Here is a 19,233-nt window from a genome sequence, read left to right as displayed (position 1 = left end):
AGAAGGAAGCACAAGAGAGAGAGAAAGAAGCACAAAAAATATTCAAGACCACAATAGCTGAAAGATTCCCAAACTGATTGAAAAACACCAATCTACACATCCAGTAGTTCAAAGCACTTTAAGATAAATGCAAAGAGATTCAGAAACAGACACATGATAGTAAAAATACAGAAAGCCAACGACAAGGAGAAAATCTTGAATCAGCAAGAGTTAAAAACTGTAACCAAGAATTCTAAATCCAGAAAAGCTATCTTTCAAAAATCAAGATAAAATAAAGATATTTCCAGATATACAAAAACTGAGAGAATTTTTTAAGTAGACCTGTCCTATAAGAAATACTAATGGAAAAAAAAAAAAAAAAGAAATACTAATGGGACTTCCTCAGGTTGAAAGCAAGTAACCCCAGATGATGATTCAAATCCATAAGGAAAAACAAAGAGTACCAGTAAAACAAATTACGAAAGTATAAAAGATAGTATAAGTACATATTTTTCTCCCTCTTTCTCTTAACCAATATTAAAAAGAGATGTATAAAATAATATGTATAATACATATCATATATATTATATCTATATTATATATAATGCATAAAATAACATGTACAATAATGTATTGTTGGGCATCTAACATACAGAAATGTAAATATATTTTAAACATAAACGTAAGAGTACAAAGAAGAAAGGTGGAGGCAAAGCTGTACTGGGCTAAGGAAATGACTACAGATGGTAAAGTAATAATTATAACAATGTATTGTTGGGCTTGTAACATTAATATATGTAATATGTATAACAATAATACCACAAAAAGGGGGAAAGTGTATAGAACTATATAGGAATAATGTTTCTATATCTCACTGGAATTAAGCTAGCATAAATCTGAAGATATTTAAGTTAGGCTTCTCTCATAAGCCCTAGAATAAACACTAAAAAAAACTTTTTTAAAAATTGAAAAAAATCATTAAAGAAATGTAATTGCTTCATTAGAAAATATTCATTTAATGTAAAAGAAAGCAGTAAAAGAGGAAGAATAGAAGAACAAAAAAGACATGAGACATATAGAAAACAAAAAGTAAAATAGCAGACAGAAATAAAACTATATTAATAATACTAAAAGTGAATAAATGACTAGGACTTCCCTGGCAGTCCAGTGGTTAGGACTCCACACTTCCACTGCAGGGCACAAGGCTTCGATCCCTGGTTAGGTAACTAAGATTCTGCATGCCATGCAGTGCAGCCAGAAAAAAAAAAGAAATTCAGTTTAATCCTAATCAAAATCCCAGCTGGCTTCTTTACAGAAATTGATTTTGAAATGTACATGGAAATACAGAAACCATAGAGTATTCAAAATAATTTTGAAAAAGAAGAAAAAAGTAGAGAACTTATAATTAATACCTAATTTTAAAACTTACTGTAAAACTGCAGAAATCAAGATTATGGTATTGGCATCAGAATAGATCTATAAATCAATGGAAAAGAATATAAAATCCAGAAATAGACCCACAAACACAGAGTCAATTGAATTTCAAGAAAGATGTCAAGATAATTTAATGGGGAAAAGACAGTATTTTCTTTTTTTCTTTTTTTTGTTTTTGGCTGTGTTGGGTCTTCGTTGCTGCACACAGGCTTTCTCTAGTTGTGGCGAGCAGAGGCTACTCTTCATTGAGATACACGGGCTTCTCAGTGCGGCGGCTTCTCTTGTTGTGGAGCACAGGCTCTAGGTGCATGGACTTCAGTAGTTGTGGCACACGGGCTCAGTAGTTGTGGCATGTGGGCACTAGAGAGCGCAGGCTTCAGTAGTTGCAGCGGGTGGGATCAGAAGTTGTGGCTCATGGGCTCCAGGTGCATGGGCTTCAGTAGTTGTGGCACATGGGCTTAGATGCTCCTCAGCATGTGGGATTCTCCCAGAGCAGGGATCAAACCCATGTCCCCTGCATTGGCAGGTGGATTCTTAACCGCTGCACAACCAGGGAAGTCCCATTGATTTTCAATCAATGATGTTGGTACAGCTTGACATCCACATGGAAAAAATCGAACCATGACTCATATTCCACACCATATGTTAAAATTATGTATGATGGGTAACGGACCTAAATGTAAAAGCTGAAACTATAAAAAGTCTAGAAGAAAATATAGGCACAAATATTTGTGACCATGGAGTAGGCAAACAAAAAGATAGATAGGACCTTAAAAAGAACGAACCTTAAAAGAAAAAATTGATAGACTGGAATTCAATAGAATTTAAAATGCCTGCTCCTTGAAAGACGTGGTTACAAAAAGTGAACAGTCAAGGCATATACTGGGAGAAAATATTGCAAAACATTTTTTTTTTTTTCCCCTGTACGCAGGCCTCTCACTGTTGTGGCCTCTCCCGTTGAGGAGCACAGGCTCCGGACGCACAGGCTCAGCGGCCATGGCTCACGGGCCCAGCCGCTCCGCGGAATGTGGGATCTTCCCGGATCGGGGCATGAACCCATGTCCCCTGCATCGGCAGGCGGACTCTGAACCACTGCGCCACCAGGGAAGCCCATTGCAAAATATTTTGCAGATAAAAGACTTTTAGCCAAAATATATAAAGACAGCTTAAAACTCAATAATAAGAATTTTATAATAATATAGCCCAATAAAATAAATCCATTATAATTAAACAATAAGAATAAAAAACACAACTTAAAACATAAAAATTACTAGAACAGAAACTTTATTTTTAAGAAGATACATGGGTGGAAAGTAATATATTAGAAGATATTCAGCATCATTAGTCATCAGTGAAATACAAATTAAATCCACAATGAAACAACCAATGGGTCACTGAAGAAATCAAAGAGGAAATAAAAAAATATCTGGAGACAAATGAAACACAATGATCCAAAATATATAGGGAAAACAAACTTATGGTTACCAAAGGGGAAAGGGGGTTGGGGGATAAATTGGGAGTTTGAGATTAGCAGATGCAAACTACTATATATAAATTAGATAAACAACAAGGTCCTACTGTAGAGCACAGGGAACTATATTCAATATCCTGCAATAAACAATAATGGAAAAGAATATGAAAAATAATATTTATGTATATGTATAACTGAATCACTTTGCTGTACACCAGAAACTAACACAACATTGTAAATCAACTATACTTCAATTATATATATATATATATATATATATATATGAGATACAGCAAAAGCAGTTCTAAGAGATAAATTATAGTGATACAAGCCTACCTCAGGAAACAAGGAAATCCTCAAATAAGCAATTTAACCTTACAGCTAAAGGAACTATAAAAAGAAAAAATCTCAAATTAGTAAAAGGAAAGAAATAAATATCAGAGTGGAAATAGAGATTTAAAAATTAATAGAAAAGATCAGTGAAAACAAGAGTTGGTTCTTTGAAAAGATAAACAAAATTGATAAACCTTTAGCCAAACTCATTAAGAAAAAAAGAGAGAGGGCCCAAATAAATAAAATCAGAAATGAAAGAGAAGTTACAACTGACTCATAGAAATACAAAGGATCACATGGCATTGTTAACAACAATTATAAGACAATAAAATGGACAACCTAGAAGAAACGGACAAATTTTGAGAAATGTACAATCTGCCAACACTGAATAGGGTAAATATAAAGTATGAACAGACCGATTACCAGTAAAGTAATTGAATCAATAATTTAAAAACTCCCAACAAACAAAAGTCCAGGACCAGACAGATTTGTAGGTAAATTCTACAAAACACTTAAGAGTTAACACCTATCCTCAAACTATTGCAAAAAATTGCAGAGGAAGGAATGCTTCCAAATTCATTACATGAGGCCAGCATCACCCTGATACCAAAACCAGAAAAAGACAACAGAAAAAAAGAAAATTACGGGCAAGTATCACTGATGAACATAGATGCAAAAATCCTCAACAAAATATTATCAAACTGACTTCAACAATACATTAAAAGGATCATATACCATGATCAAGTGGGATTTATCCCAAGGATGCAAGGATGATTTAATAACTGTAAATCAATCAATGTGATACACCATATTAACGGAATGAAGAATAAAAACCATCTGATCATCTCAATAGGTGCAGAAAAATCTTTTGGCACAATGCAAATTCCGTTTATGATAGCAACTGTCAAAAAATGTGCATAGAAGAAACATACTTCAACATAATAAAGGCTATATTACACAGCCAACGTCATACTCAATGGTGAAAAGCTGAAAGCATTTCCTCTAAGATCAGGAGTAAGACAAGGATGCCCACTCTCACCACTTTTATTCAACGTAGTATTGGAAGTCCTAGCCACAGCAAACAGACAAGAAAAAGAAATAAAGGGCATCCAAATTGGAAAGGAAGAAGTAAAACTGTCACTGTTTGCAGATGACATGATAACCCATATAGAAAATCCTAAAGACACCACCAAAATAGTGTAAGAAGTAATAAATAAATTCAGGGAAGTTGTAGGATGCAAAATTAATATACAGAAATCTGTTCTGTTTCTACATGTTAATAATGAACTATCAGAAGAAGTTAAGAAAACAGTCCCATTTACAACTGCATCAAAAAGAATAAAATACCTAGTAATAAATCTAGCCAAGGATGTAAAAGACCTGTACTCTGAAAACTATAAGACATTGATGAAAGACATTGAATCAACACAAACAAATGGAAAGATATACCAGGCTCACGAAGTAAAAGAATTAATACTGTTAAAATGACCATACTTCCCAAGGCAATCTACATATTCAGTGCAAGCCTACCAAAGCATCAATGGCATTTTTCATAGAACTAGAACAATTAATTCTAAAATTTGTATGGAAACACAAAATACCCCATATATTGTTTCCCTAATTACCTACTCTTCAGCCATTTGGGGTTTATTTGACGTTCTCTGAACACCTCTAAATACTTTTGGCCTTTTCTTACGTTACATTTCCTCTCTTCTCCACCTATAAACATCTACTTCAAAGTCCAGCCCACTTTTCACTTTTTCTAGAAACCTCCACCAATTTCCAAAAGCAAAAGTAATCATTCCTTCTTGTGAGCTTCCACAACACTTTGTCCTTATCTCCATTCTAGTACTAATCTCAATATATTACAGTTGTTATTTCGATGTCTGGCTTCCATGCCAAATACAAGCTCTTGAGGATAATGCTTATGTATTATTTATTTTTGAATCACCAAAATCTTGCTATGTCTCTGAATGTGATGAAAGATATTTTTGTTGAATCAATGAATGAGTTAAATGAATGACTAGGGAAATTATTAGATGAACATATGAGTTTACTAAAATGACGTTTTGAATAAGAAATTCTGTTAACTTAGACTGAAGCATTTGTTTTTTAGAATAAAAAGATCTTAATTTTAAAAAGAAATTCAAAGACATTAATGAAAAAGAATTAACACTTACCTCTGTGTATTCATCAAAAGTATGATCTTCTGCCTGAAAAGTCTCTATCAGCTTAACTGCAGTCCCATCAAGGAGCCAATTGTATTTTTCAACTGAAAATTAATAATCTAACTTAAATCTCAGTAACACCCTCTTAAAAAGGTAAAGTGCTTGTTTTATATAGTCATAGAATGGAGTAGCCTATTCAATTAAATATTATTAATAGACTATTAACATACACTAATAGGAACAGACAGAATAACATAAAATAGACTTAATAAGCAAACCAGGTTAAATGCAAACTTTTAAAATAAAGATAATAGGGTATGTAAAATAACTTAGAGGTACAGATAAGCCAGTCAATAAAAGGTTTTGGTTAATAGAATGTCAAATAACAACTATCTATCCTGACCCCATAACACACTTGAGGAGGCTACTGAGCTGCAGACTCTTCAAAACTATTCTTAGAAATTACCTTGCTTTTGCCCTTGATTTAACTTTCTCCTTATGCCAACAACTCTTCTCTCTACATTTTGGCTTTGTGACCCTGCTCCAATTAACATTCACCCTTTGGACTGAACAACAGAATTCAAGTTTCTTGGGTTTGATCCATGACTCTGCCAAAAGCTGTGCCTATGCTCACTTCTGGCTCTCTGCTCTTTCATGACAGATCCAGACAACCAAATAACTGACCAAATTCTAGTGAAATAAAATGGCATTATTTTATGGCAAAAAAAGAGATATAATATTATGTGTCATATATACCATATGTCTCATAATGCTTTCTTGCACCTTCTAAGTTATGATGTACTGCCACCTTCAGTGTTTCAAGAGCCCATTTTAACACATGTTCAGGAAGTTCTGTGTCAAGATTCACAGTTGTTGAAGTTCCTGATAGCCAAGAGGGTACTGTTTGGACATTCTAACATAAATAAAAATGACAATTCATGAGATAAATATCTGTGCAATTGATCTATATGTAGATCTTATACTATACTTTTAAAAATTCATTTCCGATTTCAGCGGTCCAAGAAAAGATAACCTGATGCAAAATAATGATTTAAAATTGTCTGTAGTCTAATATAAAACCTTAGTTGGGTTAGCTTTCTATCATTCAACAAATATTTATTGAGGAACTATAATGTTGAAGTGATTATACTAGAAAGCTCTAGAAAGAACAAACATGACTTGGATCTTGTTCTTAAGAAGTTCACAACTCAGTAGGGAACATGAGACATACACAAAAATATCAATTCATAACTGCAATAAAAGTTATAAGAAGAAAAAAGTCATTTCAAGCCAGGAAACTTTCTCAAAGAGAAAGCACTTTTAACTTAAAATAACCTGGAGGATGGAAAGAAAACAACGAGTTATAACATTTAATGTACATATACACTTTATAGATCTTCAAGTCAATTTAAAAGTTCAAAAAAGGGCCATATAAAGAAACCCAATGGGCAGAGTCACAGATGTAGAAAACAAACTTATGGTTACCAGGGGGTAAGGAGGAAGGAGGGATAAATTGAGAGATTGGGATTGATATATACACACTACTATATATAAAATAGATAACTAATAAGGACCTACAGGGAATTCTACTCAATACTCTGTAATGACCTATATGGGAAAAGAATCTAAAAAAAAAGACTGGGTATGTGTATATGTATAACCAATTCACTTTGCTGTACACCTGAAACTAATGCAACATCATAAACCAACTATACTCTAATAAAAATTTTTTAAAAAAGAAACCCAATGGATAAGAATAAAGAAATACCTGCAGAGCTTCAGCTATTCGCTCAACCAAACCCAAAACAACATCTTCCAAATCTTGAAAAGTAGGATAAAATTCCATTTTATCATCATCAAACGTCAATTCCATCTTAAATATCGGCAGCCCTCGTTGATCTTCTTGGTCAAAGAGTTTTACAAATCCTTCTACAGTTCTCTTTAAGAGCTCTTTTAGCTGCATGATGCCATAAGTTATTATTACTTTAGAAAGTACAAACTGAACCTTTAACTAAAATCAGTAACCTATTGCCTATAATTAATTCACTCTACCAATCCATTTAGTCCTGAAAATTATCTTCATTCAGCAAAATATGTTCTTAATAAATATAGTCTAAAATAAATAGGACAAAATATACAAACTTTAATTTTTCTATGGAATATCAACAATCTTAAAATGGCAACTCAGAATCTTCTACATCCTTTAGTAATTCTGTCCCTGGTACAGAAAAAGTTCCAGAAGACCCAACAATATGTTAAAGACTGAGGGGAGGAGAGGCCTGAAACCTAAGTTTGGGGGTGTCATGAGGCGACATGTATACAGGGCAAGGGACAGTAGTGTACTAGAGCTAGCTCCTACAATTATAAGAGCCAATTGTTAAACATTCAAGAATTTTGTGAGCCAGATACGAAACTCTTGGATGCTTGAAAATCACTATGGTGGGAATATTTACCCCATGGAAATTGGCAAACACTACAAACCAGGGCTTTTTCTCCTGGGGTCAGATTTCCAGCACATCACTAGGTGAGAGTGAAGCCACTGGAACTTAGAAACGTGCACTATAAGTTACCAAAGTATGAATAATGCTTTCTTATGCAGAACCAACTATTAGAAATTTAAGCAAGGTACACAAACTTATATCTAAATAATCTTCAAAACATTCCTCATCTCTTTACTTCTTATCATATAATCACAGTCCTCTTAAGAGGATAAAGGTAAAAAGGAAATCATGTATATTCATTACAGTATTACATACCAGATATATATATATATATATAAAAATTCCCTTTAAAAATGGCAAAATTCAGGCTTCCCTGGTGGCGCAGTCGTTGAGAATCTGCCTGCCAATGCAGGAGACACGGGTTCGGGCCCTGGTCTGGGAAGATCCCGCATGCTGCTGAGCAACTAGGCCTGTGAGCCACAACTACTGAGCCTGCGTGTCTGGAGCCTGTGCTCCACAACAAGAGAGGCCGCGATAGTAAGAGGCCCACGCACCGCGATGAAGAGTGGCCCCCGCTTGCCACAACTAGAGAAAGCCCTCGCACAGAGACGAAGACCCAACACAGCCAAAAATAAATATAAAAATAAATTAATTAATTTAAAAAATACAGCAGGCTTGGAAGTCCTTCTACCTGTGTTTAAAAAAAAAAGGCAAAATTCATGGAATCTTTGAAGGTCTTTACCAAAAGGAAAAGTTTTTATTCAAAACTATTTTTCTAGGATTACATTTCTACAATAGTAAAAATTCAAGGAGCCCATAAAATAATTGTATAAAATTCATATTCTCTTTCTGTTTGTCATTTAAAGACGATCAATAACATTTCGAACCAAGATTTTATTGAGAACAAAACAAGAATCAATTAACTTGTAATTTCGTAAGTTCAAAAATATGTTCACTAGGATAGTACTTTTGTTAATTTACTCCAATAAAGCTATAGATAATTAGTTTATAGCCTTTAAGCATGAATCCAGTAATCAATCATAATATTGACACATACTTCTAGACTTACCTCTCATTTTATTTTTTATTTTTATTATTTTTAGATTTTATTTATTTATTGGCTGTGTTGGGTCTTCATTGCTGCACACAGGCTTTCTCTAGTCGCAGCAAGTGTCACTCCTTGTTGTGGCGCGCGGGCTTCTCACTGCGGTGGCTTCTCTTGTTGCAGAGCAGGGCTCTAGGCACACAGGCTCAGTAGTTGTGACTCACTGGCTCTAGAGCACAGGCTCAGTAGTTGTGGCACACGGGCTTAGTTGCTCCGTGGCATGTGGGATCTTCCCAGACCAGGGCTTGAACCCATGTCCCCTTCATTGGCAGGCAGACTCTTAACTGCTGCGCCACCAGGGAAGCCCTTACCTCTCATTTTTAGACTGCTTCCAGAAATGAAGCATTTTTCTGCTAAAGTTATTTAAACAAAATTATAGTAAAAGTCTTTCTTAATTTATTTCAAAATAATTATACAGCACTATATCTAAAGATTTATTTAAAATACTAAAGTAACTTCAATAACATTATCATTTAAAATATACAAAACCTATTTACCTGATTTGACATAAGTGTGGAAACACAGTTATAAAATGCATCCAGTTTCTCAGGTTTAATGCCTTCTAGTGACTCCTTCTTGGTAAAGAGACTTATAACCTTTGGATACCAAGTGTTCATTATCTTCTCTTCTGCCTTTCTAGCTTGTATTGATAAATCATTTTTCAGTGAATCACAATCAATTGGGCCTTTACCTCTATTTATGAAAAAAATGATTTAAAGCAAACAATAGATATTGGTCATGATACAAAATTATTGAAACAAGATAAATTAAAAAATTTTTTAACCTAAGAAAAGTCCTGAGTATTTATCAATCACTTTTTAAAATTATATAGTCAAAATATAGACTCAAGCAGGAGACATTAAAATTTTAAATGTTAATTAATAAATATGGGATTTTACCTAATTCCAGTTAAGTCTAGCAAAACTGTATTGGCAAATGTTGTATAACCAAGGTCCAATAACATTTTCATAGTTGGATGAACAATGTACAAACTAGCTAATATTTGATTTCTTGTCTGCAGATAGTTAGAATGCCAACGCTTAGAATAATCCAGGCCTCTGGAAAAGCAAAACACCATATCAAACAGGATTCAAATGATACATTCTAAATTTTAGGAAATAATATTTATGACATGGAATTAGTATCAAAGTGAGAAGACTGGGGATTGAGAAGGGAGAAATGTACTCAGCAATGGGAAACTTAGGAGATAAGCATGTAATAAAAATACATCAAGATCTTGAGAGTTCATTATCTTCAAAGACATCAGAGATCATTTGTGTGTAAGGCAGGCTGATGGGCCAGGCATGAGTTCCCTAACTTCCACTGTACTCTGGTTCAGTTACCCTGGGTAGAGATAAACAAACTCAGTCCTTAGGATTGGGAAGAAGAGACAGAGAAATCTGTCTGGCAAACTCCAAAGCTTACTTAAGGCCGAGTTGAGTTATACATCCATAAATGTTCCCACTAATTGCATAAGCAACAACTAGATAAGTTCAATGTAGAGGATACCTTTGGGGAAAAACAAAAACAGTAGTACTATTTTTTTTTTTACATGTTTTCAAAACACTTTTGAGCTTCACAGCTGTAGCCTTGAATGAAAGATCTGTTTATTTTCAATCTGTTATCAAAACCTAGATACAGTACTGTTTTATAAAAATTTTACTTACACAGGGGATTCAGGTAAACGGCCTCCTTCATCTTCAAGCCATTTAACTGGAGGTCTCACAAGAACACTCCTCACTCAAAAAAAAAAAAGTATATATATACATATATTTTATAGATAGATAGATAGATAGATAGGTTAATGCTTCTTGACAATCCTTGCAAGACTTAACTGAAATCAAAGTTTCTAACTTTTGATAATGGATAGTATAGTTTAATATGAATCAAAATGAGTATAAGAAAAAAATCCCTTATGTGAAACAAAATCATGCTCTTGGTACAATTTCGGCCCTGCTTTGGAGGTGAATTCAGATACAGTAAAGCTTTAATAAGTTCTCAGTTTTTCTCATCCTATCTATTCAAAGGTCACTGGCATGGTCACTTAAAACAATTAATCCAATTAAAAATTGCAAAGGTTAAATCCCTAATAAATCTCCCCAAACACATTAATATTTTCTTACAATCCTGTAAATAGTATAACCATAAAGACAAAGTAAAAAATTAAAAAGCTATTAAGCACATAAAAATTACAAAAAGTACCCTTAAAAACAGTGTCCTTAAATTACAAAGATTTGACTAGGTTATAGGCTCAAAGTTAAAACTTTAAAAATATCTAAGAAATATATATAGCTAAACATATAATGTTCATTATTCATATTTCTACTTTCGATTGGGAGAGGTGGGGGAACAAGCAAGCTTGGTGTGTGTTAAATACCACTTACCCAAATATCTCTTCATGCTTTTTTCAAAATCACTTGACACCTCATTTATGAGACTTTGAATGAGTTCTTCTCTTTCTTTCCCTTCCTTTAAAGACTCAGGTATCAGCATTAACATGTGATCCAGCCATTCCTGCTGAATAGGTACTATGGGACTACTCTCTACACATTGTTTCAAATAAATATAGTTGAACTGAGAATGTAATAAGAAAAAATTAAATGTTCTAAATGGTGTAGCATTTCAATGATACATGTGAAATGTAGCATTCCAGAGTAAAAATATTATGAAAAATAACATGTTTTCAGAATAAAAATATTTTATCCAAAAGTACAACCTACAAAGAAACTATTTTACATTTTTATTTATGATGCGTTCTCTCCAAATTAATGTTCTTAGTATACTCTTCACTTTCTCAAGGCAAAACAAACATCCTTAATCTAACTTACTATTCCTTCATTTAACAAATATTCATTAATTCAACAAATATTCAGGTATTGTTCCAAATGCTGAGGATATAGTAATAAACAAAACAGACAAAGCCCCACTCTCTTGGAGATACTATTCTGGTATACTAGCATCATAATATAATTTCATAAATTCTCCCATAACAATGAGTAGTCTGACAAAAATAGACATGAACAAATGGAAAGACAGTACTTGATCTTGGTAAAGATATTTTAACATCATGAAAATTTAAAGTTGTCCCAAAATCAAGTTAATGCAATACCAATAAAAATATCTACACACATTTTTAAGAAACTAGACAAGTAGAGACTAAAGTTCAAGTGGAAAAATAAATAGCCAAGAAATCCCTGAGAAAGAATATTTGTAAGGAAGAACTATTCCTAGGAGACATTAAAACATACTATAAAGTCTCCCTGATGAGAATAGTGTGGTACAGGTACATGAATAGACACACCACTGGGGAAAAAAAAAAATAGAAAGTCCAGGTATAGCTTCAGTCCATAGGAAAATGTAGCATATGATAAATGTGGCACCCCAAATCACTGAAGCAAAGATAAAGATTTTAGTAAATATTTCTGGGACAACTGGTTAGCCATTCGGGAAAAGATAAATTTAACACATATCTTCCAACATACACAAGAATAAATTCCAAATAGATCAGAAATTTAATTAAACTAAATAATAAAACTATACAAGGCCAGAAAAAACCTGATAAAATTCTTCTATAATTAAGCATAGGGAAAGACTTTATAACTATGATTCAAATTCCAGGTACAAAAAAGGAAAAAAAGATTGACAAATTCTGACTACATAAAATTTAAATGTTTGCATGTTTTAAAAATATCATAATAAAAAAGGTCAAAAGACTACTGACAATCTGGGAGAAAATATTTGCAAAGTATATCTCAAATAAAGGGGAAAGAATGCTTAAAAATTTAGGAGATGGGTGAAACTTGAGGACATTATGCTAAATGAAATAGGCCAATGACAAAAAGATAAACACCTTATGATTCCACTTATATGAGGTATCTACAGTAGTCAAATTAATAAAACAGAAAATAGAATGCCACTTGCCAGAGACTAGGGGGAAAAGGAAATGGAGAGTTGTTTCATGAGTGTAGAGTTTCAGTTTTACAATATGAGAATATTCTGGAGGTTAGTTGCACAATGTGAAAATACTTAACACCACTGAACAGTACACTTTATTTATTTTTTTTAAAAAAATATTTATTTATTTATTTATTTTTGGCTGTGTTGGGTCTTTGTTTCTGTGTGAGGGCTTTCTCTAGTTGCAGCAAGCAGGGGCCACCCTTCATCGCGGTGCGCGGGCCTCTCACTATCGCAGCCTCTCTTGTTGCGGAGCACAGGCTCCAGACGCGCATGCTCAGTAGTTGTGGCTCACGGGCCTATTTGCTCAGCAGCATGTGGGATCTTCCCAGACCAGGGCTCGAACCCATGTCCCCTGCATTGGCAGGCAGATTCTCAACCACTGCGCCACCAGGGAAGCCCCTAGTTATTTCTTTTTACTTAATTTATTTATATATTTTTGGCTGCAATGGGTCTTCATTGCTGGGCACAGGCTTTCTCTAGTTGCCGGGGGCTACTCTTCATTGCGGTGTGCGGGCTTCTCATTGCGGTGGCTCCTCTTGTTGCGGAGCACGGGCTCTAGGCATGCAGGCTTCAGTAGCTGTGGCACATGGGCTCAGCAGTTGTGGCGGCATAGTCTTAGTTGCTCCACGGCATGTGGGATCTTCCGGGACCAGGGCTCGAACCTGTGTCCCCTGCATTGCCAGGTGAATTCTTAACCACTGTGCCACCAGGGAAGTCCTGAACAGTACATTTTAAAATAGTGAAGATGGTGGGACTTCCCTGGTGGTGCAGAGTAGGTTTCTCACATGTTATGGGTTAGCAATTTAAAAACAGTTTATGTGTATTCTAGAATTTAACAAAATAAGTAAATATACTGTGGTTCATAAAAGCTAGGTTTCTGACTGGGAGAGAAGGGAGCAACAAATAAGGAAAGAGGGAAGACTAGAATGAACCCAGTGATATTAAATTGGAATAGGAGGCATAAGTGTAAACTCATGGTTTTTAAGATAGATAGACAGATGATAGAAGGAAGGATGGATGGATAGATAGATAAATTATGTTTCCTCAAGGATGAATAAGAAAGTCCACGTTGGTGAAGCATAAAATATGATACAGAGCGTGGTGAGAGGAGAGGCAGGAGAATAGGTAGGAGTCATATTACAGAAAGCCTTGCATACACATTAAGATTTAATTCTGTATGTTATGGGAAGCCACTGATGGCTATTGTAGTCAAGGGGAAAGAGGAAGACCTGATCTAAGGCTAGGACAAAAAGAGGACTGATTGGAGAAATATTCGTAGCATTTGGGGACTAATTGTATGGCAGAGAGAGGGGGAAAAAGAAGTTAAGACTCAGGTGTATTAAGCATGAGTGATTGGGTAAATAGCGATAACTAGAAGAGAGAATAAGGAGGAAGAGACGTCTTATGGAAGAAGCTGATAAGTTCATTTTTTCTGACATGTTGAATTTGAGGTATTTGTGCATCAAAATCTATGGGAGTCATCAAAATATGGAAGGTACTTGAAATCAGAAGAGAATCATCCAGGAAGATCCAAGGAAAGAGAACACTGGGCTACAGTCAGGCAGGGAAGCGAAACCCATGAAGATGACAGAGAAATAATATTTAGAGAACTAGAAAAATAAGTATAAGGGCATTTAAAAGGAAATGAATATTCAGCAGTGTCAAAAATCAGCTGGAATTGTGACTATTTTTTATTTTAGCCATACTAATGGGTATGTAGTGATAACTCATCACAGTTTTAATTTACATTTCCCTAACAGTTAATAATGTTGAGCATCTTTGATGTGCTTATTTGCCATCCATATATCCTCTTTGGTAAAATGTCTAGTCATGTCTTTTACTCATTTTCTAATTGGAGTTTTTGTTTTTATCCTGTTAGTTTTGAGAGTTCTTAAATATTCTAGATACAAGTCCTTTGTTGGATATGTGATTTGTGAATATTTTCTTGCAGTATGTAGCATGTTTTTTCATCCTCTTAACAGAATCTTTCACCTAGCTATAGTTTTTAATTTTTATGAAATAAAATTTATTGGTTTTTTTATGGATTGTGCTTTTTATTTTTTTATTTTTTGGCCGTGCTGCGCAGCACGCAGGATCTTAGTTCCCCGAACATGGATTGAACTCATGCCCACTGCAATGGAAGTGCAGAGTCTTAACCACTGAACAGCCAGGGAAGTCCCAGACTGCTTTTTTAAATTGGGTACAGTTGATTTACAATATATATTAGTTTTAGATGTACAACATAGTGATTCAAAATTTTTATAGATTATACTCCATTTAAAGTTATAAAATATAGGCTATATTCCCTGTGCTATACCATGTATCATTATAGCTTATTTATTTTATACATAGTAGTTTGTACCTCTTAATCACCTACCCCTATCTTGCCCCTCCTCCCTTTCCTCTCCCCACTGGTAACCACTAGTTTTTTCTCTGTATGTGTGAGTCTGTTTCTCTTTTGTTATATTACTTCATTTGTTTTATTTTTTAGATTCAACATATAAATGATAACATACAGTATTTACCTTTCTCTGTCTGACTCATTTCTCTATGCATAAAACTCTCCAGGTTTATCTTTGTTGTTGCAAATGGAAAATTTTCATTCTTTTTTATGGCTGAGTTATTCCATTACATATATATATATATATGTATATAAATTATATATATGTATATAAATTCACATCTTCCTTATCCACGTCTTGGCTTTTGTAAATAATGCTGTTGTGAACATTAGGGTGCATTTATCTTTTTGATTAGTGTTTTTGTTTTCTTTGGATATATACCCAGAAATGGAATGGTGGGGTCATATGTAGTTCTATTTTTAGTTTTTAGAGGGACCTCCACACTGTTTCCCATAGTGGCTGCACCAATTTATGTTCCCACCAACAGTGTACAAGGGCTCCCTTCTCTCTACATCCTCACCAACATTAGTTATTTGTGGTCAATTTTTTTAACATCTTCATTGGACTATAATTGCTTTACAATGGTGTGTTAGTTTCTGCTTTATAACAAAGGGAATCAGCTATGCATATACATATTCCCTCCCTCTTGCATCTCCCTCCCACCCCTCTAGGTGGTCACACAGCACTGAGCTGATCTCCCTGTGCAATGCAGCTGCTTCCCACTAGCTATCTATTTTACATTTGGTAGTGTATATATGTCCATGCCACTCTCTCACTTCGTCCCAGCTTACCCTTCCCACTCCCCGTGTCCTCAAGTCCATTCTCTGCATCTGTGTTTTTATTCCTGTCCTGCCCCTAGGCTCTTCAGAACCTTTTTATTTTTTTTTGATTCCATGTATATGTGTTAGCATATGGTATTTGTTTTTCTCTTTCTGACTTACTTCACTCTGTATGACAGACTCTGGGTTCATCCACCTCACTACAAATAACTCAATTTCATTTCTTTTTATGGTTGGGTTATATTCCATTGTATATATGTGCCACATCTTCTTTATCCATTCATCTGTCGATGGACACTTAGTTTGCTTCCATGTCCTGGCTATTGTAAATAGAGCTGCAATGAACACTATGGTACAAGACTCTTTTTGAATTATGGTTTTCTCAGGGTATATGCCCAATAGTGGGATTGCTGGGTCATACGGTAGTTCTATTTGTAGTTTTTTAAGGAAACTCCATACTGTTCTCCATAGTGGCTGTATCAATTTACATTCCAACCAAGAGTACAAGAGGGTTCCCTTTTCTCCACACGCTCTCCAGCATTTATTGTTTGTAGATTTTTTGATGATGGCCATTCTGACTGGTGTGAGGTGATATCTCATTGTAGTTTTGATTTGCATTTCTCTAATGATTAGTGATGTTGAGCATCCTTTCATGTGTTTGTTGGCAATCTGTATATCTTCTTTGGAGAAATGTCTATTTAGGTCTTCTGCCCATTTTTGGATTGGGTTGTTTGTGTTTTTGATATTGAGCTGCATGAGCTGCTTATAAATTTTGGAGATTAATCCTTTGTCAGTTGCTTCATTTACAAATATTTTCTCCCATTCTGAGGGTTTCTTTTCATTTTGTTTATGGTTTCCTTTGCTATGCAAAAGCTCTTAAGTTTCATTAGGTCCCATTTGTTTATTTTTGTTTTTATTTCCATTTCTCTAGGAGGTGGGTCAAAAAGAATCTTGCTGTGATTTATGTCATAGAGTGCTCTGCCTATGTTTTCCTCTAAGAGTTTGATAATGTCTGGCCTTACATTTAGGTCTTTAATCCATTTGGAGTTTATTTTTGTGTATGGTGTTACAGAGTGTTCTAATTTCATTCTTTTACATGTAGCTGTCCACTTTTCCCAGCACCAATCATTGAAGAGGCTGTCTTTTCTCCATTGCATATTCTTGCCTCCTTTATCAAAAATAAGGTGACCATATGTGTGTGGGTTTATCTATGGGCTTTCTATCCTGTTCCATTGATCTATATTTCTGTTTTAGTGCCAGTACCATACTGTCTTGATTACTGTAGCTTTGTAGTATCGTCTGAAGGCAGGGAGCCTGATTCCTCCACCTCTGTTTTTCTTTCTTAACATTGTTTTGGCTACCAGCCCCAGTGATAAGGAGGTTGAAATAGCATATAGTGATGTAGCCAAAAGATTTACCAAGTAAAATAGCACTTACGAGAGAGATGTCTTCACATCTTCCCCTAAGAACATGCTTTTCCTAACACACTGCTCCTCTTCCTATAAAGTAGAAACTTTATTTTGCACAAACATGCAGTTATTCCAGATTAGTATAAAGGATAGACAAGATATAGTAGTTATCGTTAAATATATACTCCTAAGCAGTGTCATTTTAAAATTGTTTTACCCTGCTTACCTCCCCTACCCTGTATCCTCCTCTCCTCTAATTTGGAGACACTACATAAAAAATTTTCACTTTAAAGGTACTTTGCCATCTCTCTAGAGCCCTCACCACTGTCTCCATTCACTGTTTATAGATGGCAGAACTTTTGAGGTGCACTGTTTAACTGTTAAAATAGTAACCACAACCTCATCAGGCCCAAAATGGAGCACAATGCATGGTAGAAGGAATATTTATGTATTTTTGGAATTTTATAATATTTAGTAAGAGTATATGAAAGTAGCTACTGTATCAAAATATATTGTTTCAATTTAATCTATTCTGGATATGTACTAAAGGATGTTACCACAAGAGAAGAGAGCCTTCTACAGAAAGTCTCTACAGATTCTGCTATTTTACTTTGTATGTGGATTTTTACTTTTGCCTAAACGCATTTATACTTCATATCAATTATAACATCTGACACTATGTAGAAGCTAAAAATTTAGAGGGAGTAACATTATTTTCAAGATCTTCTTCAAGCCTCTTATGCGTATTAAGAGAAACCAATCGGCACCTGATACTCACTGTCTAAATATGTTACTGGTAATATGTATTTTGCCCAGTGCCATTCATTTGGAACATAATTGTTTTCTTTTTTTATTTTAAAAATGCTCCTTTTTAAGGTAAATATCAGCCTTGTTGTTTGTAGATCTTTTGAGCAACACTATGTAAAATTATATTTAGTTGATTTAGCTATAGCAGTACAATGATAAGTAATATAAAAATTAACCTAAGGGGGAAAAAAAAGATTGCTTTGGCTATTTGGGCCTCTTTTGTGTTTCCATACAAATTGTGAAATTTTTTGTTCTAGTTCTGTGAAAAATGCCAGTGGTAGTTTGATAGGGATTGCACTGAATCTAGATTGCTTTGGGTAGTATAGTCATTTTCACATGTTGATTCTTCCAATCCAAGAACATGGTATATCTCTCCATCTGTTTGTATCATCTTTAATTTCTTTCATCAGTGTCTTATAGTTTTCTGCATACAGGTCTTTTGTCTCCCTAGGTAGGTTTATTCCTAGGTATTTTATTCTTTTTGTTGCAATGGTAAAAGGGAGTGTTTCCTTAACTTCTCTTTCAGATTTTTCATCATTAGTGTATAGGAATGCAAGAGATTTCTGTGCATTAATTTGGTATCCAGCTACTTTACCAAATTCATTCATTAGCTCTAGTAGTTTTCGGGTAGCATCTTTAGGATTCTCTATGTATAGTATCAGGTCATCTGCAAACAGTGACAGCTTTACTTCTTCTTTGCCAGTTTGGATTCCTTTTATTTCTTCTTCATCTCGGATTGCTGTGGCTAAAACTTCCAAAACTATGTTGAAGAATAGTGGTTAGAGTGGACAACCTTGTCTTGTTCCTGATCTCAGAGGAAATAGTTTCAGTTTTTCACCATTAAGAACGATGTTGGCTGTGGGTTTGTCATATATGGCCTTTATTATGTTGAGGAAAGTTCCCTCTATGCCTGCACTCTGGGGGGTTTTTATGATAAATGGTGTTGAA

General features: G+C 34.6%; 1 protein-coding gene across 1 annotated transcript in view; it reads right to left on the bottom strand.

The window, feature by feature from the left end:
* The window catches only part of DNAH12 (dynein axonemal heavy chain 12), a 230,090-nt gene that overhangs the window by 169,987 nt on the left and 40,870 nt on the right, over nucleotides 1-19,233 (bottom strand). Inside the window, exons 6-12 of the mRNA XM_060161532.1 lie at nucleotides 11,316-11,505; nucleotides 10,599-10,671; nucleotides 9,831-9,989; nucleotides 9,429-9,624; nucleotides 7,154-7,342; nucleotides 6,142-6,298; nucleotides 5,398-5,489 (exon numbers count right to left, since the gene is read on the bottom strand). Coding sequence (XP_060017515.1) covers nucleotides 5,398-5,489; nucleotides 6,142-6,298; nucleotides 7,154-7,342; nucleotides 9,429-9,624; nucleotides 9,831-9,989; nucleotides 10,599-10,671; nucleotides 11,316-11,505 — 1,056 coding nt within the window. The remainder of the gene's footprint in view (nucleotides 1-5,397; nucleotides 5,490-6,141; nucleotides 6,299-7,153; nucleotides 7,343-9,428; nucleotides 9,625-9,830; nucleotides 9,990-10,598; nucleotides 10,672-11,315; nucleotides 11,506-19,233) is intronic.

This window comes from Lagenorhynchus albirostris, chromosome 10 (genome assembly GCF_949774975.1).
Source record: "Lagenorhynchus albirostris chromosome 10, mLagAlb1.1, whole genome shotgun sequence".
NCBI classification, from domain to species: Eukaryota; Metazoa; Chordata; class Mammalia; order Artiodactyla; family Delphinidae; genus Lagenorhynchus; species Lagenorhynchus albirostris.
Note: the sequence above shows the minus strand (reverse complement) of the source record. Positions and strands in the feature narration are given on the sequence as shown.